At 38.0% G+C, this 26,110-nt stretch overlaps 1 protein-coding gene across 2 annotated transcripts in view; it reads right to left on the reverse strand.

The window, feature by feature from the left end:
* The window catches only part of TBC1D23 (TBC1 domain family member 23), a 43,085-nt gene that overhangs the window by 14,185 nt on the left and 2,790 nt on the right, over positions 1-26,110 (reverse strand). For both annotated transcript variants that reach the window (XM_075436058.1, XM_075436052.1), the window contains exons 2-13: positions 19,767-19,878; positions 19,435-19,540; positions 13,218-13,422; positions 9,755-9,878; positions 7,453-7,577; positions 7,298-7,341; positions 6,274-6,377; positions 5,391-5,513; positions 4,224-4,316; positions 1,505-1,675; positions 1,243-1,285; positions 418-527 (exon numbers count right to left, since the gene is read on the reverse strand). In XM_075436058.1, coding sequence (XP_075292173.1) covers positions 418-527; positions 1,243-1,285; positions 1,505-1,675; positions 4,224-4,316; positions 5,391-5,513; positions 6,274-6,377; positions 7,298-7,341; positions 7,453-7,577; positions 9,755-9,878; positions 13,218-13,422; positions 19,435-19,540; positions 19,767-19,878 — 1,360 coding nt within the window. The remainder of the gene's footprint in view (positions 1-417; positions 528-1,242; positions 1,286-1,504; positions 1,676-4,223; positions 4,317-5,390; positions 5,514-6,273; positions 6,378-7,297; positions 7,342-7,452; positions 7,578-9,754; positions 9,879-13,217; positions 13,423-19,434; positions 19,541-19,766; positions 19,879-26,110) is intronic.

Here is a 26,110-nt window from a genome sequence, read left to right on the forward strand (position 1 = left end):
CTGGAGAGGAAGTTCTATTAATGATAAACTGCATCCAAATTAAAACCAAATTCTACATACAACATATCAGCAGTAGAAAAGAGACAATTTTGAGCCTTCCCATGAAACTGTATGCTAGTTTTATAGTAATTTATTCCCAGAGTGAAGAAGAGCCAGAAAAAGAATTGTCCATTACATATATTCTGCTGGAGAATGACTACAAGTTCTCCTCTACAAGCTCTTCCTCTCAAGAGGATAAAAATGTTTCAGTTTCCTCTACCAACACAGTGAATATAGTTTAAAATTCAACACATAACTGAAAAAAATCGTGACTTGGAGTAACACATTGTACAGAACAGAATGAGAAATATGAAGAAAAAATTCAGTACACCTGGGGCTCCCGTCCCATTATACCACTTGAGCTTAAAATTCACTTACATCAACAGAGGAGTTTATGCTACTTCTTGAGCCTGAGGTACTAGCAATCCAGTGGCCATATCCATTTTCTGGTCCTTCCACATTGATATCTGCTAAGTGCTGCTGGAGGGCTATTAAAAAGGCCATTACAAAATGTTCAGAACTACACTGGAATTAGTCTGTTGATGAAAATACTGTACATCGAAGACTAATCAGTAACAATTTTTGCTCCACATGATTTAACAAAACAGATAAATTCAGATACCACTATAATCATCCCAGGCTTTTCTTTCAGTAGTACAAAGGCATTAGGATAATCTTTATGGCAGCAAAGGAAACAGTTAAAATACAGCAGCAACTAAAAGTCAGTCACTGCTTTGATCCTAAAGATAGCCGTTATGACACTGCACATATCGACTAGTGCCTCTATATTCAGATTGTAGCACAGACGTCTCCACTGTTGTAAAGCCTGATTGATTCCAGCAACATCAACTGCAGAATTATGAGCTGATGATTTAAGAAAACACAACGATTAACAGTAATTATGAAATAGCATCTTCATACGGATCTGCAATCTATAGAGGCTAAATATCAAGAATGATAAGCTAGAAGAGGGAATTTCCCCACTTCCTGTATTAATTTTCCACCATTCAGGAATGTAGGTAAGCCATAACAGTTCACAACAAATGTGCAAGTGCACAGTGCTGACTTACACAAAACAAAAACCTGACCAATGAGAACTACCTGCTATTCATTTAGCTGATTTCTAGCCAAAGCCTAATAACATCTTAACTCTGTTGATATTTTTAAGTTTTCTCAAGCAAAGCTCATTATTAAGAAGCTTACCCATAAATCCTCCTTTGGCAATGCTCACATACTCCTTATTTTTCTGCAACAGAAAAGACATTTTTGGTTGAAGCAAAAATCTGTGGCATGAGTTTTGCAAGCATGGTGATGAAGCATGGGTTAATTTAATAAAAACTGTAAACTTGACCAATGCGAAAAACGGTTAATATTTTAAGGGGAAAATATTTTGCTATTTAGTATCAACGACATGTGCAGACACACTTTATTTCCGCTATTAAAATCAACAGCAATTTAGTTGTACCTGTAAGAAGTGTGCTAGTACCATATTCATATACATATCTTCTTCTTCCCTGCCACTTCCCATGAAGCAGAGATGTTCCCCACCAGCTATGGAGCCAGACTCAATAGACTGTTTTTGTGCTTCTAATAGGGATTTTACAGACTGTGCAAATTCTGATGGGTTTTGAAGCATCTGTGGAATGAACAAATAAAAACTGCTGTTTGACACCAACATACTGTAAGACAACTTCTGAAAAGATAACAAACTTTGAAAATAATTTGCTGAGCACAAAGAAGGTAACATCAGCACTGTACAAGACATGCACACACACAAAAGACAGCCTGGCACAGACCTCACGTTATGTAAGGAACATTGAGAATGGTCCTTTTCTTCCTCACTCCATCTTGCTCTCTCCAGGAAAGAAATGCAACTAACATTTGTTAGCTTATTTTTGCAGACACCAAATCACAGTGGAAAAAGTCTTTGCAACTCCCACGTTGCATTAAGTTGGCAATATGGCAGAGGAATTGATTTCCATATTTACATATGCCCGAGCACAACACATTCAAACTTCGCAGTTTTGAAACCCTTTAAAATACCCAGAAGTGCCAGTAAGGTCCTCCTCTTGTAGTCTCCCTGCTAAGCTTTCTCTCATTTACTTACGGAGATTTGGAAAAAAACATTATAATCAGGAGTACAAGGAGATACCTGGGATTCTTAATACTCTAAGAAAGTTAAGGCTGTGGTCTCCTGAAGGTCTATTATGCACACAAAAGCAATGAGCTGCTATATGAAAGAAATGGAGAAACAAAGACTTTCTAAATACAGCTGAAATTTTAACCTGCTGTTGTGGGGAATAAGGAAATATTGACCTGTAACTGGGTTTGGGATTGGGGGGCCTTTATACTGGATTAAATGATGAAGTACGAAGTAACAAGTACACAACCTAGCCATCAGTATGGCAACTTGAATTTTAACTGAGTTTTTCCTAGAGCAAAATGCTGCTGCTTTATTACATAGGTCCTAAATCTCACTACTTCCTCTATTTAAGACTACCTATAAATAAGATGGATTCCAAAGTGCTTTCCCCATTGCCTCCTCTTAGAAGTAAATTGTGTGTACTTTGCACATACAAGTGTATAAAAGGCCCTGAAGTTCCATTAACGGCTTTTTGCTTCAAAGATTATTCCCTACAATGTTTTCCTGACATTAAACTTCTAAAACCAGAGATGAAACTGGTGACATTTATCCAGCATGGTTCATGAAGGATCCTAATCACACCAACTGACACACCCTGCAGAATTCCCATATGTAATTTAAATACATGTGAACTAATCACATTCAATTTAAGAATTGTCTTCCTGAACCTTTTTCATATATTACTAGGTTTTAAAAATATCTAATAATTTATAATGCTTATTTCTACTTTATCGAATATGATGTTCATTTAAGACTAGCAGAAGGACACCCACATACCATGGGGAAAGTTTTTTCCTAAATAATTTTCAATCTGGGTTAAAACCCAGAACACTGTATCAGAATCACTCAGGCTGGAAAAGACCCTTAAGATCATCAAGTCCAACTGTAAACCTAACACTGACAATTCTCCACCACTAAGCTATGTCCCTAAGCACCACATCTACACATCTTTTAAATACCTCCAGGGATGGTGACTCCACCACTTCCCTGGGCAGACTGTTCCAGTGCTTGACAACTCTTTCAGTGAAGAAATGTTTCCTAATATCCAATCTAAACCCCCTCTGGCGCAACTTGAGGCTGTTTTCTCTCATCCTAGCACTTGCTACTCAGAAGAAGGGACCGACATCCATCTTGCTCCAACCTCCTTTCAGGTAGTTATATAGAGCAACAAGGTCCCCCCTCAGCCTCCTTTTTTCCTCCAATATAATTATACTTGTGCAAATAATACTGAATAAAACTTAATTTTAATTAAAGAGATAACAGATGTAAGACTGAGTTGCTTAACTAAGAAAGGTAAAAAAAGCCTTTTATGGGGTATATACATAGCAATCAATCTATGCAACACCCATAGAACGCTTGAAGTATAATAGTAGAGGGTTAATCTAGAAGTGAAGAACAGACGGTAAGCCAGCTGAAGCATAAGAGATTTGGGGAAAAAAAGACAGAGGAAAATATAACTGAACATTCAGTTAGGAATTCATGACCAGATGGAAACTACAGCAAAATCTTTAATGAAGTAATTAGTCTGTAGCACACCTCAGTCGCAAAATTAGTCCACTTCCTCTCTCATATTGTACAACAAAAATTTTAAAGGAGCAACCAGATCCTTTTCAAGACACATGCTCCTTACAAGCAGGCTGTAGTAAGACTGGCTGGTGAAAAAAAAAAAAAAAAAGAAAAAAGCTACTTGTTAAAATTAATGACACCTTTCATTAGAAAATATGATGCTAAAACAAGATTTCTCCTCCAAGCAATATCTAGTCTTTAGCCTGTATGGGTTTCCAGTTCTAAGCAAAGAACAGGAAGTCTGGAGTCCCAAATTCTAATGTCATTAAGGACTAAACTTCTCAGTAAAATGATGGTTCCACCAATCTCCTTTAGGGAAGCCAACTTTTGAAACCTCAACACATAGCTAGATGCTGCAGTCCACAAACTAGAGTCTAAACAAAGGATAGTTTATTTTTCAAGACAAACATTTCTCTCTCCTTCTATTAAACTTTGGATTCAAAAAAATCAGTAAAGAAACAAGAAGTATACGAACCAGATCAGAGTCTAAATGAAATGCTGTTGATAAATGTCCAGCATTGTATTGCTCCGCAGGACGACAATCCACTACGAAGAACCTTACTCCTTCCTGAAAGAGGAAGATTTTGCCCATTACAAAATTTTAAAATTGTGTAATTATTGATGGGAAAGTACATAATTGAATTATATTTTAATACTAATTCCAATACTACAGTAACCCTTCAAATGGGCTAACAGCTATCAGAAAATGTTATTTCGTTTGATTAATCTGAACCTCTACAGTTACCAGACCACCAGCAGTATTCTAACAGTGATTTTCCATTAATATATCAGTTGGTGCATCAGAAAGGATCACCCAAGTGCAATACACACAGTGCAACTGTTTCCCCTCTGCTGAGAAGAATTATAGTGAGTATGAGGGCACAAATCCACAAGACATCAGCAGGGACAACTCTGAAGTCCCAATCCAACAGTCCATTACTACTCTGCACAGCACATAAGGACAGTTTTATATCCCACCAACTTAAACAGGATATAAAGAAATGCTTAACTTTAATTGGACTAGGAAAAATTTTTTTTTTTACAAAATTATGCATGATGACACTGAGGCCGGGAAACTGCCACAAAAAAACAGTAGTCAATAAGAAACACTGTCATCTAGCTACACCATTACCCTTATATTGGTCTTAAATATGTTAAGTGAAGTCCCTTCATCTAAGTGCATCTGCAATTACTACAGAAATAGCTTGAATCAATTTTTTTTTTTTGTTTAAACCTTTCATTGACAAAGGACAGATATTTCATAATGGCATTCTTCTCAAAAGTACAGACTCATGGTTTTTCATTTTTACTCTACAATAGCTCCATTTTGAAAGGAATTCAACTTAGTGAGATATTACCTTAAACTCCCACTCCTCTGATTCAAATCATCTATATTCAGCTCCCCTGTGCTGTAGCTGTAGTTGCTGCAGCACAAATGCATTGCACTCAGCAGATCATTTACAAGTGAGACTTCAAGACAAGACTACTTTTTCCTGAAATAGCAAATATTCATCTGTGTTGATAACACTTATTATTATCAAACTTATTATCAAAATATTCGTCATACACAAAGTAGTAAGTGATCCTTTCCCTTTTCTACAAAGTTGGGGAAAAAAAATAAAGAGTAACTCAATACACTGACTCCTTGTTGCTGATTTGCTTGAAGAATCTCAGACACAGATACTGCTAGACAGAGAGCCTGGCTCAAGTCTGTGTCATCATCTTTGAGGCCCAGCAAGCTGCTGCCAAAAAGACTGTGGTTGTCCTAATAAGGCAAGAGGAAATAAAAAAGTTAACCAAAGCCACTGTCTTTAGATGTGAAGGCTTCAAGTAAAACTATATCCACCATGTCACAAACATTAAGTCTGATATACACGTATCTTGTCCAAATTTTTGATCAACTGAAATTCTTCCTGGAAATCATGGCAAGGCCTGAACTTCCATTACAAACACGCTTGTTCACCACCATGCCAACATGATGAAATACCTCTGGTTTTTGTTTTCTCGTTGTCTGGGGGCTTTTTCCTCCCACCAAAAAATCTCACACACCTACCTACACACATCAGAGAAAGTACATACAAGCCAGAGTCAATGACTACCAAATACTTTTATTTCATGAATTCAGTGAAGTCATATAGCTTATGTAAGGAAGAACTGCAGGCGAGGACAGCTTTATCTCTAGTAAGTGACTTTTTCCTGTTTGCTGTTGCAAGTACAGCCAGGACTGCTGTGCAGTCCACTACAACACAATTGTGTTAGTATGGCATTTTTGCCTCATCAGTTCTTACAAGAATCTGGTTTTCAAAACAAGGTCATCAGTCAAGAAATGAGAATATTGCAGAGCAACTTCTAACATGTTTAACACTTAGCCTTCTTATTTTTCAAAGATCCTAACAGTAAATACCACCAGAGTAACACAAAAAATTGTTTAAAAAAACATCACAATGAAATATTCGACATTACTGTCAGCACAAACTTAAACAGTCACCAGAAACAAGAGAATTTCAAAATTACTTTGTTGTTACCTTTCTGAAAGAAGCTGGAGTTTTGCTACAGTAATACTGTCCCAAAGAGAAGAGATCCTCTATATCCTCTAAATCGAGATTGGCTGGTGAAGTTTCTAAGAATTCTGAAATATACAAACAACATCAGTGCACCATTATTTCAGACATAGAAAGAAAGCACCATACATCTTTTCACATCATAAAACAGCTTATTTTTAATAAGGCATAACACAAATGAGCTTACTGATTAAACATGAATGTCGATTCACTCTCCAGGTGGAAAGAGAAGATACAGGAAACACTCCTTATCCATAGGACACATTTGCTATTTGCTAGAAGTTCAAACCTTCTATGCAAATTATTTTTTACCATGCTCTTACTTCCGTATAGTTTTAGCTTTCAGTTACAATACTAAGTCAGCGCCCTTTCTGAAGAGGGCTGATCAAGAGAATCCTCTAAAACACAGTACTTCACCAGTACATCCAGCATGGTACAAGGGTGTAACTCTGCAGTATATGGCAAAGACACCAAATTCCAAGAACCCTAATTTTTAACTCCTAGGAGATCATTAATTATACCGTATTATGCCACGAAAAAGCAGGTGAAACAGGTTCACAACAAATTTAGTGTAATTTCTATAAAAACAGAAGAGTGTCAGACAAGAACAACGATTTAGGCTCAAATCAAGTGCATGCAAACATAATAATCTGGGAAATGCAACAAGTGCAGCAGATTTAAAGGAGGATTCGAAAGCTGCTGCTTTGGACTGAGAAACATGGTGATCATTTCAAGTACTTCAAACTGAAGCATAAAACTAGGTGTAGGAGTGCTAAAAGGAAACACAAGAAAAGAATGTTAAGGACAGGACAAACATGATGCAGCAAAAGAATAGTAAGCAGTGAATTAGTGGGTCAGGGGATTCATTAATGAGAAAAATCACAGGGAAATAAGTAATTCAGCTACTTAGTAATTAAAAATAATAATCAGTTGGGATTACACTATATGGTAAATATTTCACTAGTAGTTATATAAGGTAAGTACTTACTTATCATTTCTTCTTTATCTGATTCTTGTGCTAAGATAACGTCTCTGAAAACAGTAAAGTCACAGGCACAGATTAATTCAGTAAAACAAAAATGAAACAAAAGTGAATTAAAACTGTCAGCAAAGAATGACCCAAAGAATTAATTATACACTTACTTTGCATTGACAAGGATGATTAACATTAAGAAATAAATAAAGAATGGATCTGCTTGTTGTAGATATCCATCCCATATTGCCTGAGTGACTTCAGCTGAACAGTAATATGAGAAGAGGCTTCCAAGCTAAAAATTTGGAAAATAATGTGAGAAAAAGCAATAACCAGGATCAATCTTATCAGGATAAGATTTTTAACAGAGATACAAGATATCTAGAAGAAAATAAAAACAAAAAAATTATGTTACAGCATACATTTGCACCGTGTACTGAAGATGGTTCTATCCCCAAAACCAATTTTTATGGAAACAGTACAGAAATGCTACAGATTATCTGTGAATAGATATGCCCAGTATGAAGGCAAACTCAGCCGTACATTGCCAGCCTTGTAAATTCAACCAAAGATAATATAATCAGGCTGAAATACTGTTTAGCTCATAGCCACTGCTAAATACCAATTATACCAACAAGACAACAATAAGAGAATAGATTTACTCAACTACCTTAGCAAATAGGACTTTGAAAGGATCCTGTAAACAACAATCTTATTTTTCACAGCAGAACCATGCTAATTGAACACGGCTGCACATTAGTTTGACTTACTTAGCATCACATTATGGTGGTTTATGGCTGAGTAATTAAACATTTGCAAGCAACAGAAAATTTTCATTACCATTTAACAAATTGTTTGCCTGTTCCCACGCTCCCATTTAAAATCATTTAAAATCTTCTCCAATATGCAAAGTTCAAAGCAGATAAAAGAAAAGGTAGAAACTTCTTTTCATACATGTCAGATAATATTTGCAATCATACCTAACTCCAATGCATACCAGCTGGCTTCACTGGGGTCTTATTGAACTTGCTAATGCATACAAATTCTGTATTAACAGAGCTACAGCTTTCAAAAGCTCAGTATCTATTTCTAAACACTATCATGCAATATTTCAATACTTCCTAGTATACTTTTATAACATAAGGTAAGAAGATCTATCCAATTCTGAGTCAAATGCAACTGAAGACAAAATGTCCTCAAACGAGGCAATGACAGGCCTCTCAATGTTGCTTATGTATGTCTACACATTAGAAATACATCTATACAGTTTTTTGACAGATGAAACAAGGAATTTTAATGTAATCTCATAATATAAAATGAAGTGTAAGATTTTTTCCTAAGATTGTACACCAGAAAGCATGATATTAAGGACTGGCAGCTACACTAGCTCATTTCCTTACCTCCTTTCAAAGGGAAGATTTTTTTTCTAATGAATCATTATACTTTTAATAAAGAACTTCAAAGAAGTTTGTATTTACTAAGGCAAATTGTATAAAAAAACAGTGAGATTCAGTAGTGAAAAGAGACCCCATTCCTCATTTGAAGGCTGATGATTAGCAAAACGCTGATTTTGAGAACATGGCAATTCTTCCTGGACACATGTTAATACTACAGTTTGTAGCAGCCTAAAAAAAAAATCATCTTAAAACCCCAAACAAATACAGACCTCGCAGTTTAATAATTAATTTCAGTCTTATTTAAGTGAAAGTAATGGAGTTACAAAAAGTTTTACAAAGCCAATGGGTATCAAAGAAGAGTCTACAAGAGTTTATGGGTCATAAAGCCTTCTTTATTAATTTACAGACTGCCTCTGCAAGCACTGTATCATGATTTTGTATTGCATATACTAAGTAGCATTGAAACATGAGAATTTTGCTGCTTTATGTGGTAGTCCTGCTACCCAAACTTTATGATGACTGAGATAAGCGCCTTTATAACTACCCTACTCCAAGCAGTTTTGAAGTTAAGGTGAGGAGGAAATGACCAATTTTTGAAGAGATGCAAAATACATGTGCCTAAATTCTAAAAGACATAGCACCATATGAGGCAGTCAAATATATCCATAAGCATGGAGCTGTTTTTTTTAAATGATTAGTAATTTGACTTTAAAAGACCCATTAGGCTGATGTTTATCCATATCTACAATCATACAGCTGCCCACTACAAAAACTAACATCACAGCTTCTTACTTTTCGAGTATGTCAGTTGCTCTCATTTTTACTTATTCCAAGCACTTCCTAACACCAGTGGCTCAATTAACATCCAGTGCAATAAAAATGAGAGGTTAACAAAATCTCATACCTTATGTTAAACAACTGAAGACAAAAAGCCCACACTATATTAAAACATGTAATTTATTTCAAGATATGCAGTTTTAATCTCTTGTGCTACTCTTCCACAAACTAGCAATACGTACTTCAATTTTAACAGAAATTTATTTTTCATTATGTTTCCCTACTTTCACTTTATTACCCAGTTGAGTGCATATGAGTCTGGAGTCATCTTCTTTGTATCAAGAAAGGAGCAGAGTTCAGGCTCATGGTACTGAAGAAGTAGTCTAAACAGATGAAATGGTCTTCCTTTCATAAAACAATCCCTAAAAAGTAGCAGTGAAATACTCATGAACTCTCTTGTAATATTTCAGTTGTCAGACTTACAATAGCAACTCTTTATTAATTGTGATTACATAATTTTCTATATTGTTCTTTTAATTCACAGGGACTGATCATGAACTCAATGTGCCTCAAGAGTTTAAAAAAACCCAAATCAACAAAAACACTCACAAACACTGAAAACCCCACTATATTAATAAAGCAGGAGAAAGAACAAAATACTGCCAATGCGTGATAGAGACTATACAATACAGAAGTATTTAAAATAGGTTTAAATATCAAAGTAAGGCTAGCATGGTATCAGTGTTCTTAACTAAAAAACAGAATCAAAAAAATATAAATCATTCTAATATGGCAGCCAAAGAAAATGTAAATGATGCTTATTTCATACATTAATAACAATTACATGTCAATTCATCAAGCAAGAAATAAAAGAGTATATTTAAAATGAAGACACATTTGTTTAAAGACATTAGGAACAAATCTCAAATGTTCAAAAACTTAAATATAGTAATGTGAAACTTGACACACATCTCCAAACACAATTATCAGCCTAATTTTCTTAAATAAAGGTATGTCTATGGTGGTGAAATGGAAACATTCACAGCCAATTATATGTGGGGATTCTTCTTCAAAATTACCACAAGCCCTCTGACTTTCCATTAAGTTAACAGGACAAAAAGTGCGAGTAGCAGAAAAATATTCTATTAATGAATTTATCATAAGAATCTAGACTTGAAAATTACTTTCTGTTTGAATGGTTAGTATGGTCATTATTCCAGTCAGTCAGACATTCCTTACCACATTTTAACATTAAGAATGGACATATAGCCAAAAATAAAAAGAATCTTTCCACATTTCTACTGACAGTGGAACAACCTTGTTTAGACGAGGGGTAATGGTTTTAAACTAAAACAGGGTAGGTTTAGGCTGGATATAAGGAAGAAATTCTTTACAAGGAGCGTGCTGAAACACTGGAACGGGTTGCCCAGAGAGGTAGTGGAGGCCCCATCCCTGGAAACATTCAAGACCAGGTTGGACAGGGCTCTGAGCAACCTGATATTGTTAGTGGTGTCCCTGGTCGCTGCAGGGGGGTTGGACTAGATGACCTCTAGGGGTCCCTTCCGACCCAAAACTTTCTATGATTCTATGATTTTTCCTAACTGTTTTGCTCAGTAATTTTTTACTTCTGGTACCTATTGTAGTAATAAACCTTTAATAAATACCCAGTTAAAAAGAAAAAAAAAAGAAACAAAACAAAACAAAAAACCACAAAGACACCCCAAAACCCCAAACAAAACCAATCCCCCCAAAACCCAGCTAAAAACCTGCTTCTCAAGAATTGTGAATTCCTGTACCTATCCATTACTTCCGAGGCTGGAAGCCCCATGGAGGCAGTGGGCTCAGCCATTGGAAGGACTGGCAAAAAAAAAAAAGCAAAGCAAAAACAATTAAAAAAAGGTTTAGCTAAATAGAAATAAATTGCTCTTGGAAATAACCTACATTTTACTTTAGGAGAGGGTGGTTTGCTGTTGTTGTGGTTTTTGGTGAGTTTGTGGCTTTTTTTTGTAATAAGAAACCAAAAAAAAAAAAAAAAGAAATTGTCTTCTACCCTCTGTTAGAGGTAACATTGATGTAGTGGAAACAGATGTAATGCATTTTCCTCACATGGTCCCTGGGATGAGACACTTCCATTACACATTTGCAGCTTTTTAACTAGTTTACTACCTTGCAAGCTCTCACACAAATCATTGTCTACTCCACTGCATATCTGAGATGTTTTCTTCTACTTATGGCCCAAACAAAGAATAGTAATGACCTAGGACTTCCGTATCAACCATTTGTTAATTTTGTATAGTTCAGAAAACTCACCATTCTAGAGGAAAGGCAGGAGGAAAAGTAAGATAGGTACCCACAGGATACTTTATACCAAAAGCCTTGAGAGGAAAAGTGTTTCCAAGGAAAAGTAGCAAAACCTCCCTCATCTAAAATAGCCTATTAGGGTTCCCCCCCTCCCTTCTTCCTAGAGATGCTCTTTTAAAAAAAAAAATTTTAAAAAAATCCAGGCTGTAATATGGTCCAGATTATGCCGTATCTTCCCTCAGCTGTTGTCAATATTTTGTTAGAATAAATTCCTAGTAAGTTTCACAGTAGTTACAAAACATGAGAAAATTTGAATAAAAAGTGTATGATTTAAAAACCAAAAATAGCAAAAAGTTAATTTATCAAACCGTAATGATTGTCCAGCAGCCAAACATCAAATCAAGAACAAAGCAATCTAAGCAGAGATTTGCAAGTCTACTACAAATTGCCTTTCTATGCCTTTCATTCTCCCACTTTAAAAAAAAAAAAAAAAGAGAGAGAGAGAGAGAGAGAAAACAGTCTACGTCTCATTGCAACACCACCTCAGTTCTTACAGAGAAACTCAAACACTAGACACTCTGAAAGCCTTATCTGGCTGCAAGTACATGAGTTACATGACCATAATGCCACTATCCCCAAACAGTTCACAGAGTCCAACAGTATTTTAAATCAGAAATGGACACAAGCCGAGTTAAGTGACAGGACTGTTTCCTGCCACAACACCAAACGTGCACTTTGCATACTATGGGCACGCATCCAGTAGCTGGGCCAGAATCTCCCCTCCAGGGAATCAGACTAAGATCTTTAATTACAGACTACTCATATATTGTTTCACAAGGTCTTAATCAGAAGACTCTGTAGCCTCACTGGAGTGTCATGGTGCTACTCTAACATAAATAAAAAATTATTTTAGTGAAAAGCCCTATATGGCAGCATAAAAAGCCCAACTTCATAGTTTTTATTAAAAAAAAAAATCTAACTACTTAAAATAATTTTAGTCCCAACTCAGTAGAGTACAGGGAAAACATGAACTACTACTGCTAAAGAGACTCTGAGACTTTATTTGTACTTATGAAGTACTTTGAAGTGACAGGGATAGAAGCATTTTAGATATCAAAAATTCTAGGAAACGAAAGAAAAAAAAATGCTTTCACATAACATATGTAAATTAGATAGTTCCTAAACATATATTTTTGATACTGCATGAATGACAATTGTTCTTTAAAGGCACACCAAGTCTACATCAGTTATATGCTTACTCTTTACATCTTAAACCAACTCAATCATCTCCTGAAATTCAAACTAACCGGTCGTGAAAGATGGTTCAATTTATATCATATGAAGGAATCTGATAACTTTGCTACAAACAGTGCTACTCTAGCTGAAACCAAGATGTACATCCCTTTGAGAAAATATTTTTAATGCAATAAAAATAGTACACAGGCAAAAAAAAGTTTTACCTTGGAATGAACTTATTCATGATAGCATAAAAGCAGTTGTACAAATCACTGCGTGGCAAACGAAGGTGCACCAGAGGTTTGAGTAGATGTATCCAGCCAAGGCAAGAACTGTATTTAACATTGCGTGACTTACAATAAAAAGTAATAACAGACTCAATATCCAGAAGTAATACTGACTTCTCCTCTTCTGGCACGGACAACTGGTCTGAAATAGGCACAGCAATATAAACTGTATTAATGGCCTTTCAAAGAAATTGAATGACATTATTTCATAGCACAATTGCATCCATAGCGACTGCTTAGGAAAAAAAAAAGTAACAAAACTGACAAACAAAAAACTAGCAGCTTGGATTAAATGCATACAGAAAGACATTCAAAAAGGCATCAAAATACAAGTGATTTTACAACCCCAGTAGGATGAGGCATTTACATATCATTTTAATATCACAATAACAGGATGAAAGAAGTTTGGGTTTTCCAGGATCTGTATGAAACAAAGAGGTAGATTCTTCTAAGGCACAGAACACCCTTCTTTCTGTTCCTATTTGATGTGCTCAGCACATAACTTATGCTCAACTCTACAACAAATTCATCTGAATTTCAACACAGATCAACCCACAATGCATACCTCCAACTCCTCAAAAGCCCACTGACATTTATGAAAATCAGTAGTTTGAGATCAGCTAGGCTTACAGACTTAAATTTATTGACTAATAAATCACATTTTTAATCTCCACTTCAAAGTAATTTTCCTAATAATAGTTTAAATTTGGGGTTGCTAGCGTAACTATAAAAAGACAAATTATTTGTTTACTTGCAACTACACCTGGCTTTTAAATTCAATTTGGTACTGTTGCTAATCAGAAGATACACTAACCATGAACATATAATCTTTTCTATAATGTAGTACATTGTTTCAAATTCTTACAAATGTTGTAAGGTACTAAAAAGTAAAGATGTCCCCTACTTAATGACAGACTAATTCTGAATCCATAATTTATATTGTTGCATGCAGATGAAAACTGGCACAAAAAATTTGGTGCCAAACCACTTCTGTAATTAAGGTAGCAAGCTAAACACTTTTTAAACACTGCCATTACTGAGTTTGATACATACACAAAGCTTAGGTTTTCATTAGCTCCAAAGCATCTTTCTGCATAGACTCTTACTCACAAGGCTGACAACATTTCAGAAAAAGGACTGGCATCCACCTCACCTGAGGCACTGAATCTAAGACATATTGAAATCTGTCAACACCATATCCCAGATTATGACTTCCTCCATGTGATTAAATAACTACTTAGCTTACGTTCAGTATAAAAGTATTTATTATACAGACTGTAGTGAAACCAGACTTTTGTGTAAGTTTACACAATTTTCAGTTTAATATTAAACACATCTTTAGATATTGTAATGAAAAAAATTTAGTATTAAATACACTTGTGAATCACATATTTTAGAAATAAATTTGTTTCATTCCACTTAGATTACATCAATTTTACTACAGCTAAGCTAATTTACAGTTCAAGAAGGAATAACCATGCTATGGCCCGGATGGGGGAAAGAGATGCCTACACACCACATCAATGCAGTGGCATGAAATTTCTAGCGAACATTTTTTCCCCCTCAATTACAAGAAGCCCATGAGTCTCATTACTGTTAATGAAAGTTTTCATTACTGAAGTCTTTAATACTTTCCCATCAAAGCCAGTCAATATTTGGCATTTCCTTTCCTCTACCTCTCAGGAAAATAAAGTAGTACCAAAAACTCAAATGCCGTCTGAAGATTTACTTTAAATTTGGACACTACTTGCTTTGCTAAAACATTGAAATAGAGAGATATAATCCAAACTAAAACTGAAATCTCTATATACCCTTCGTTCTGAACTAGTTTCACATTTATTAGTTTACTCAGTTTAATATTGTTACATATTAAAAAATATTTGCAATAAAGACAAAAGGAGAACTAACAGACATTAAAGTGCTTAATTTTATATGTTATGAATACTAATCGGGATGTTTTGGCATCTTCCAGAAAAGACACTGTGATTAATTGACACAGTGGAATTTTTTCTACCCCTTTCCTTTATAGGATAGAGAGAGAAGGAAAACAAGCCCTACTAGATTCCAACTCTAGAAGACATAGAACTGTATCTTAAAAGCAGCAGGCGTGTGTATATGCGTGCTTGCATGCAGTAACTCCATTCTCTGCCTTAACTTACAAATGTGTAAGAATAAATAAAGCATAACAGGATAGAAGATTCTTTTATTGATTCTTTTACTAGAGAGTGCCACCAGCTCGCACTGGAAATGGATGGCAGCAGAGGAAACAGCTGTGTAAGGTGTGATCAGGTGGACGACCTTGTTGGGCTGGTGGCAGAGGTAAGAAAAGAAGCAGACAGGCAAAGGAGCATCAGGGAGTCTGAGCAAGAGATAGACTGGTGGAGCCATGCTCTGACCTCCCTGAAACCTGGACAGGGACAGCCACCAGAAAACGCCCGGGATCAAAGGGATCCGATATCCTCCCGCCACCAGGATGTAGGCAGGGTCTTAAAGGGAAGCGGCGAGTGGAAACAAGTCCACAATCGGGGCAGCAAGCAAACCCTCTCCTTGCCCACTACGCCTCCCCAGATGCCTCTGCACAATAGGTGTGAGGCTCTAGCGGTGGAGTCGGTGGACGATGCAGGTGTTGATCCATCTACACCACAGGAGTTGCCAAGACCAGAAGGACCCACCCCCCCATATTACTACCACCTCCACAAGGAATAAAAGATGGATCATGGTTGTAGAAGACTCTCTTCTGAAGGGAACAGAGGATCCAGTATGCCCAGCAGACCCTCCTCACAGCGAAGTCTGGTGCCTCCCAGGAGCCTGGGTGACAGATATCACCAGGAAGCTTCCTCGCCTGGCACAGCCCTCGGACTACTACCCGTTACTGCTCTTCCACGTGGGTGGGGACGAAGCAGGTCGAAAGCTTATGGGTAAGAATCAGACACCGAGGCAACAAAGGGAATCTTGTGGTTGGTGTCTACTACAGGCTGCCTGATCAAGGGGAGCCTACTGATGAAGCCTTCTTCCTCCAGTTCCAGGAGGCTTCGTGCTTGCAGGTTCTCATCTTGCTGGGGGACTTCAGCCACCCCGGTATCTGCTGGAAAAGTAACACGGCAAGGGCAATCCAGGAGACTCCTGGAATGCACTGAAGATAAATTCTTCAGCCAGGTAATAGACAGCCCTACCCAAGGGGATGCAACACTGGACCTGATGGTCACCAATGCAAATGAGCTCATCACTGACATCAAGACTGAAGGCAGCCTGGGCTGCAGTGATTATGCATTGGTGGAGTTCACACTCCTGAGGGATATGGGAAAGGCGAGGAGTATGGTCAGGACCCTAAGTTTTAGGAAAGCAAACTTCCAGCTCTTCAAGGAGTTAGTCAGGAGGACCCCCGGGAAATGGTCCTCAGGGACAGGGGAGCAGAATAGAGCTGGCAGGTCTTTAAGGATGCTTTCCATAGAGTGCAGGAGCTCTCAGTCCCCAGGTGTAAGAAGTCAGGCAAGGAAGGGAAGAGGCCAGCATGGCTGAGTCAAGACCTGCTGGTCAAACTAAAGAGCAAGGGGGAACTGTACAGGCAGGGACAGGTAACCTGGAAAGAGTGCAGGGATGCTGCCCGGTTGTGCAGGGATGGGGTCAGGTGGGCCAAGGTGCAAATGGAGCTGCATTTGGCAAGGGATGCAAACACTAAAAGAAGGGATTCTACAGGTACGTCAGCCAGAATAGGAAGGTTAAAGAGAGCGTACCCCGCCGATGAACAAGAATGGCAACCTCCTATCAACAGATGAGGAGAAGGCTGAGGTACTCAACTTTTTTGCCTCAATCTTCACTGACAACCTCTCTCCTCATCCCTCTCAAGTCAACGGACCACAGAATGGGGACCAGAGGGGTAAAGCCCCTCCCACTGTAAGGGAAGATCAGGTTCAGGACCACCTGAGGAACCTGAACATGCATAAGTCTATGGGACCTGACGAGATGCATCCCAGAGTCCTGAGGGAATTGGCTGATGTAATTGCCAAGCCACTCTCCATGATATTTGAAAGGTCATGGCAGTCAGGTGAAGCGCCTGGTGACTGGAAAAAGGGAAACATTGTACCCATTTTTAAAAAGGGTAGGAAGGAGGACCCTGGGAACTACCGACCTGTCAGCCTCACCTCTGTGCCTGGGAAGATCATGGAACAGGTCCTCCTAGAAGCTACGCTAAGGCATATGGAGGAGAGGGAGGTGATTTGAGACAGCCAGCATGGCTTCACCAAGGGCGAGTCCTGCCTGACCAACCTTGTGGCTTTCTATGATGGAGTGACTACATCAGTGGACAAGGGAAAAGCAAGGGATGTGATCTATCTGGACTTCTGTAAAGCCTTTGACACAGTCCCCCACAACATCATTCTTTCTAAATTGAAGAGATATGGATTCAATATGTGGACTGTTCAGTGGATAAGGAATTGGTTGGAAGGTGGCAGCCAGAGTGTAGTGGTCAATGGCTTCATGTCCAAAGGGACGCCACTGACAAGTGGTGTCCCTCAGGGGTCCGTAATGGGACCAGTGCTGTTTGATATTTTCATCAATGACATAGACAGTGAGATCAAGTGCATCCTCAGTAAGTTTGCAGATGACACCAAGCCGAGTGGTGCATCTGACATGCCAGAAGAATGGGATGCCATCCAGAGGGACCTGGACAAGCTTGAAAAGTGGGCCTGTGAACCTCATGAGGTTCAACAAGGCCAAGTGCAAGGTCCTACACATGGGTCGGGGCAACCCCCAGCACCAATACAGGCTGGGGGATGAAGTGATTGAGAGCAGCCCTGCCAAGAAGCACTTGGGGTACTGGTAAATGAAAAGTTGGATATGACCCAGCAAAGTGCACTCGCAGCCCAGAAGGCCAACCATATCCTGGGCTGTATCAAAAGCAGTGTGGCCAGCAGGTCAAGAGCGGTGATTCTGCCCCTCTGCTCTGCTGAGACCCCACCTGGAGTCCTGTGTCCAGCTCTGGAGCACAAGTACATGGAGCTGTTAGAGCCGGTCTAGAGGAGGGGCACAAAGATGATCCAAGGGCTGGAGCGCCTCTCCTATGAGGAAAGGCTGAGGGAGTTGGGGCTGTTCAGCTTGGAGAAGAGAGGGCTCTGAGGAGACCTCATAGCAGCCTTCCAGTACCTGAAGGAGGCCTATAGAAAAGTTGGGACAATCTTTTTAGCAAGGCCTGGTGTGACAGGACAAGGAGTAATGGCTTTAAACTAAGGGAGGGTAGATTTAGACTAGATGTAAGGAAGAATTTTTTTTATAGTGAGGGTGGTGAAGCACTGGAACGGGTTGCCCAGAGAGGCAGTAGATGCCTCATCTCTAGAAACACTCAAGGCCAGGTTGAAGTGGGCTCTGAGCAACCTGGTCTAGTTGAAGATGTCCCTGCTCACTGCAGGGGTGTTGGACTAGACCTCTAAAGGTCCCTTCCAACCCAAAGCATTCTATGATTCTATGCCATAAGAGTTAGTATTCTAATTTATGAGTCATCATTGACTCCACCACCTGATGATTTATACTAACACTGTTGCATTGTGTCAGAGCTTTGCCCATTTTTGCGACGAGTTGCCAACCAGATCTTATGGCAGCTCCTTACAGACATACTGGAATGTTGTTTCCAATGTCCTGGCAGCATCTTGCTTTCACAAACACAGCCTTACATTTTTGCTGAAAACACTATTAAAAAAAAACTTTAAAAAAAACAGTCTTTAAAGTCCAAAGTCTTAAATGTATTTCTTCCCTTAGAGGTTATATGCATTTTAGTGTTGCACCAGCTTTTCAGGTTAAGCACCAGTCATTAGACAATTAAAAACCTTAATGACACTATAAAAAGAGCATCTGATCAAAAAGATGCAGCTTGGAAAAAAAACTGATTTTTTTTAACTCCTGGAGCTTTCTTCCCATCCAGCTCTGACCACGCAAACTATCACTTACAAGCTAATAGTTTAAACTTCCATGACATCACCCATGTCAGGGTGCAGATAAGATACTACCATTCCCTTACAAGTTCTTTCTGATTTTCTCTGCCGTCTCATCTTCCTCCAAAATGTAAACATCATTCGGGTTATTTAATTCAAATAGCAAAGCCCTGAGATAAATGAAACTACAGAAGCTTTCACATACGTGATCTAAACGTAACTGAACTTACCAATTAGCTCTTGGCAATCCTTACGAATTATACTCTGTTCTGGTAGGTCTAGAGAGCCATCCCAGGATGCGAGGCTGTCCCCCTTTCCTACAACATTAAGTGCAATCTGAAAACAAAAACAGAAAACCCTCTAAACATTTTAGTATCCTTTTGTAGTTATCCAATTATTGAATTCAAAGAAGAGGAATATCCTAAAACCTAATCAACATACACGCATATTAAAATTCCAGTACTACATCTCTTCTGTATAGATGCCTGGTAATTAAATAATTTACCTCAAATCAAACACAACTTCAAGTATTTCCTGCTTCTTGATTTAAGCTTGTATTTACCTTCCAGACTTTGGCCCTCAGATCAGCAGGCAATTGCCTTCCTTGAATGATGTTTCTCACAGTTTCAAGATCACAGCCTCCTTCTTCTAGAGCGTCTGCAAGATCTTTTTCCCTATGATAACAATACATAATGTGTTTATTAAAAATTAATTATACAATATTTTTCAATGTTTATCTATTAAATAGGTGCAGACTGGAGGCTACTATCAGGCAAACCCCACACATATGTAAAGATATATTACAAGACAATTGCCAATTACTGAAAATAAATATTTGCAAAATAGTATTTATCCTTTAATTTTCAAAGCTGCTTGTTCAACTTCTAATTCCATTCAATTTACATATGAGAAAAAAATAGGTCCAGAGCATTTTTTGTTTGCATTCCTGAAGTGGCAATGTTGCAAAATGTATCATAAAAATGCAAATTTAGTTGTAGTTTACAACTTAAGAGATACACAGCAAATTTTCACACACACACACAATGCATTCAAAGCAAATGCTACACCTAAATTAGATGGAAGAATTCTCTTAAATAAAATAACACATGACCTAGACAACAGAAAACTTATTTCAAAGGTTTAGAACAGTTAGCTTTTTACCCCGTCGTTCCCCGAAATGCGAAAGGACCTTTCAGTCAAACTCAGGTTTACTTAACTATAAAGTTCTAGTACCGTAAGTGTAGACATGTGCAAGACTGAATTAAAACATACAAAAACGTTAATAATAGTGTAGAAAGTAGCAAAATACACAAATTCACAAGACAGTCAAACAGCAATGGTACTTTAAGTTGCCACAGTAAGGCAACAAAAGTTCATAAGCATTATAGGTAAGAAGGTACACATTCAGAAACTATTACTTTATAATCTCTCTGGTAACTTCTGCAGACTGTTTCAATGGTTCCATGCCGTCAACAATGAGAATCACATGTGATGATTTCAGGAATTTCAATATTGTGTAGCACAGCAGTGGCAAAACCCCAGGTTCACTGGAAAAATAGCAGTGGCAGTGATACATAGGTCCCATAGGCAAAACTGCTCCCTTGCAGTATCCTCTTAACTGTTCTCTACTAGCTCTGATGTACGCCTTAAGAAAAGCTTTGCTTCATATACCTGAGGAGTTAAACACACAGCCAGGAGGCTTATAGCCTGAGCAAAACATAGAATGGGATTGTTCATTCAGGACAGATACTAAAGTATGAAGATGAATTCCTTGTGAACAACACATCTATTTATACATGCGTAATAACAGATGTTAAGGTGTTATCAGCACAATTCTCAATCCATGTTACGTACTATGTAGTCAATTTCAAATACCCATGGAAAAAGAATGTCAGCTGTTGAGCTCTGTCTGCTGCTTTAATTTGCATATATCCATAAATAACTCCTTGATATACAGCTTTCTCAAGTTTGGTCTTCTGAAAAGCTTAACACACAAATATCCGATTTTCTAAATTTCACCCTTTTTGAGAAACAGATTCAAATCTCAATCCTGTAAGAATGCATGCACATATTTAACAATAAGCAACTAGCTAGCCTTACTTAGGGCTTCTCAAAGTATTTACAAGATTGCAGAGTGAGCATTTTCATTGCATTGTATCAGCCAGTTTCTTTGTCAGTAGTTATTGGTAACACTTTAAATCATATTTCAAATATACACTGGGGCACAACTAAGAGTCTGTTCTCTTCAAATAATTTTGCAAATTTGGATGAAATTAAGTAGTTTACAAAGAGATTGACTTGGCTTGCTTTCTTATATATTTAGTATGAAAAAAAAATAAATCACAAAGCCCACTCATTATAGAATTACAGGCTGCATGGGTGAATAACCCTTTCCTGAGATAGAAATGGGGGTGAAAAACAACCTAAGCACACTTGCGTATCCACAACCTATCCTGTTGTCCAACTGTGTACTTAACAATCGATGCTGGAAAAATCAAATCACCAAACCGGTTCACTCTGAATAAAAAAATCAAGTATTTCCAGGACACTTACACAGAGACCTAGCACTTAGCAGAACTGCATGAACTCTGGGATGATCTAACTTCAACAGAAGTCACCATCAAACACCAGCTGAAGAGAGCTAGATGCTTTTAGGTATACTACAGGTTTCTGTGCACACTGTGTATGACAGACCAGAGAGCAACAGCTATGCCTTGCATTATAGCACACAAAATATGATCAGTTGCTACGAATACTATCCAAGTATGAAACAGGTGTGTGGAAATGAATGCAACAGCTGCACGCATGTTGTATTTCAGGTGGAAAGGTCTTAAATCACAATACTTAAATTTGGGTTCTATGTCCTCCAAAGACAATTATTGGGGGGGGAAAAGTAATTTCATATACATGAAAAACACGTAAACATCTACACAAATTACAAAAACATATCTGGCAAAGAATATCTCACAGATCCATAAGTACTAATTCTACCAGTTACTTGTACCTAATATTCGTAGCTTAAAAAGCTATGCGTGGGTTAATGTTAATATCAACTTCAACATGTTATCTGCAAATACCTGCGTCCTCTGTGCGTTTCATAATATATTACTATTTGCAAAACCTTCTTCTTAAGTATTGTCATCCGCACTTTGTACACTGTGAAGATGACAGGCAAATACTATCTTTACTACTTCACTTTCAAAAAAAAGAATCCGATACGCCCATCTCCCACATGAAGAGATGTGATGCATTAACACATTGAGTTAAATGAAATAACAGCAGGGAGGAAAAAAATCCATTCTTCTATTTATGATTTAATTAGCTATTCTTTTCCACCATCAACTCCCAAGACTCTTCCCATGCTAGAAGTGAGGAGTTCTCAAAAATAAGAAAAATATTTTTCTAATAAATACTTTATTCACACTAACTTGCAATGTACCATGAAAATGATTTTGATACTTTAACTTACGTCCACTGGCTGTGTTGTACCTTATTTCAGCCTGTGCTATAAATGTTCCAGCAAACTGCTAGCAATCTGGATCCTTGTCTTCCACAAGTGAAGATCAGCTAGGAAGTTTTCTGTTCATATGGACAACAATTATTACACTTACTTTGGAAAGAATGTAGAACTTCTCTTTATAGGCAAACTCCTCCAGACCTGAACATCCTTCTTTCTGCTCCACTGCCTAATTCTAGATGCTATTCTGAATTTTGGTTAGATGTGTACAATTCCAGCCTATACCCAAGCCATGGCCTGAAAGGTTAATTCCCAAAAGACATACTGTTCTAAATGTGATAATGCACAACATTGCTATTAGTATATCTGTAGCAAATTTCCATACTTACAGAAGGATCTCTGAAATTCATGCCAGACCAGCAACATAATACGATCAATAAGTAACTACCTCCGCAGATACTCAACATGATTTTTCTTTTTTTTAAGCCCAGACAAATAAGATGTGAGAGCAAGTTGGAGGTAATTAAAAAATCGATCAACTGTTGGGACTTCAGCTTCACTTTTTTTTTTTTGAAGTGCTATTTATTTTATTGCTATTGGACTGAGGTAGTTGGTAATAACTGCTTCTAAATACTAATGAAGAGATTACGAAATTGTGCAGATGTGAACAGCAGGGAAAAGACAGCAGGAAGTGTTTTGATAAACTACAAATACATGGGAAAAGATGTATAATATTAAGAAAACTATAACACTTCAGTAGACTACAATGCCTGGAATGTATCTGTTTAAGTCGTTATGTCTGCTCATTTGTTGCTAGGAAAGACAGATCACTTTGAACTGCTTCTTCCAAGTCAAAGTGGACTTTTGGAATAAAAATGTTTCAAAAGTTTAAAGCTTTAATTTGTGATGGGCACATGCCTCATACTAATTTATTACTTTCACAGCCCAACAAATTCATTACCTAAAAAGCAGTTATCAGTCCAAAAAAGGATGATCACTCTTTTCCATACACACTGAATTTACTGCTACACACACCTGCCTGCTAAATATATTCCTCAGTGACCTAAATGAGGGTTAAAACGCTTTAGATTATACTGCCTAGCAAAGCGATTCCCATATTTTGACCACTGACCTGATGTTGGCATAACATTTAAAAAGCTTCTTTGATTGTTTTCTCCCCTACTCCTCAAGTGACACATTCATGGTAGCTGCTCATGATGCACTCTAGCAGGCCATCATCACTTTCAGTGCAGGAAGTAGTATTTCTCAAACATCTCCACACATCATTCTTGTTTTCCCTACATCAGCAGCAAGGCTGCTACCAGTTCAGCCCTCACCAAGAGTATCATCGGTTTTAGTTTCTACAAAGTCACTGTCTCCTAGGTCATCTAACACATTCAGTCTGCAAGTTTTCCTGTATTTCTGATAATTGTAGTACACAAAGAGAAAGACAGGCACATATATCACAACACTGCATCACAATCTTGAGGGGCGCCTGTACATATCCATGTTAGTGCCAGATTGGACTAATTTATTCTAATATATTTTTGTTACTAAGAAGATAAAACTAAACTGCATTTTAAGCAAAGTACTTGAAAGAGCTCGCAACAGCATACAAGTTTATAACACACAGGAATCGCAAACAAGCTTCACTTCAAAGAAAACTGGGCAAGTGAATAGTGCTGATAAATATTTCTGAAGTCAACGGCTAATATCAATTTATTTTTCTCGTCATCATTCTACCTTCCCACAGCAAAGAACACAGCTTCCCACCACAAAAAACTATCTATATAAAAGTTTCTTTTTTTCCACCTCAGAAATACACTTCTGTATAATCTAGTTACTCTGGTTCCTACATTTAATGCAGGATTAACCACAGAATCACAGAATGGTAGGGGTTGGAAGGGACCTCTGTGGGTCATCTAGTCCAACCCTCCTGCCGAAGCAGGGTCACCTACAGAAGGCTGCACAGGACCTTGTCCAGGCGGGGCTTGAATATCTCCAGAGAAGGAGACTCCACAACCTCCTTGGGCAGCCTGTTCCAGTGCTCCGTCACCCTCAGAGGGAAGAAATTCTTCCTCATGTTCAGACGGAACTTCCTGTGCCTCAGTTTGTGCCCATTGCCCCTTGTCCCGTCGCTGGACACCACTGAAAAGAGCTTGGCCCCATCCTCTGGTCACCCACCTTTCAGGTATTTATAAGCATTTATAAGGTCCCCTCTCAGCCTTCTCTTCTTCAGGCTGAACAAGCCCAGCTCCCTCAGCCTTTCCTCATAGGACAGATGTTCCAGTCCCCTCACCAACCTTGTAGCCCTCCGCTGGACTCTCTCCAGTAGCTCTTCATCTTTCTTGAACTGGGGAGCCCAGAATTGGACAGAGTACTCCAGATGGGGCCTCACTTGGGCAGTGTAGAGGGGAAGGAGAACCTCCCTCGTCCTGTTGGCCACACTCCTCCTAATGCACCCCAGAATGCCATTGGCCTTCTTGGCAGCCAGGGCACACTGCTGGCTCATGGTTAACCTGTCGTCCACCAGTACACCCAGGTCGCTCTCTGCACAGCTGCTCTCCAGCAAGTCTGCCCCAAGCCTGTACTGGTGCATGGGGTTGTTCCTCTCCACGTGCAGGACCCTGCTATAAATGTTCCAGCAAACTGCTAGCAATCTGGATCCTAAAGAGATTTAGGACTACCAGAAAAAAGCCTCAACAAAAGCTATATTAAATCAAAAGTAACAAGGAGTATTTGATCTCCACTGAAAACAAATAAACAAAAATCAATCCCTCACATTTACTTCAAAATATCCATTGTACTCAGAACACCATTGAATATCCTTTTTTTTCCCCAATGGAATTTTGGTGAAAAACATTAATTCCCTGACATTTTTACCTCTATTTTTTCCTCAAGTGTGTTAATAATACATTTAACTGCAAAGGATTTTTTTTGTTTGTATGCTTTCAGGAAGAGTATCACGGCTCCAAGCACTAATAAGCCAGATTCTGAGCACAGAAAAAAAAAAAAAAAAAATATATATATATATATATATGCACTAGTTTTGCCACTCCGTTGTCTGAAACGGTTGGAGTGTATTTTGGGACCCAGAAAACGAATGATTCCAATGCAGAGTTAAATGTACAGGAACAATCCATCTGTGGTTAGAGCTATATTTATTTAGTTCAGGTCTTAACTTTCAAAGTATAGATCTTCAAATAAAAATACTACTTGATCAAGTTTTCCGAAGCTTGAGTATTAAACAAACATCTGCAAAAATGTTTCAGAAATTAATTCGTAACTGTTTGTATCTTTATCTGTTTGAGCACCTGAACATGAAAAATGAAGTCACAATCATTTTTGTTGATACATGAGAGAAAAAAAGTAAAACTTCCAACTACAAACTCTTTAACTAAGAATAGTCCATCTTGATTGTGTCTATACACTCTACTGACTAGAAGTAT

This window comes from Opisthocomus hoazin, chromosome 1, assembly GCF_030867145.1.
Source record: "Opisthocomus hoazin isolate bOpiHoa1 chromosome 1, bOpiHoa1.hap1, whole genome shotgun sequence".
NCBI lineage: Eukaryota > Metazoa > Chordata > Aves > Opisthocomiformes > Opisthocomidae > Opisthocomus > Opisthocomus hoazin.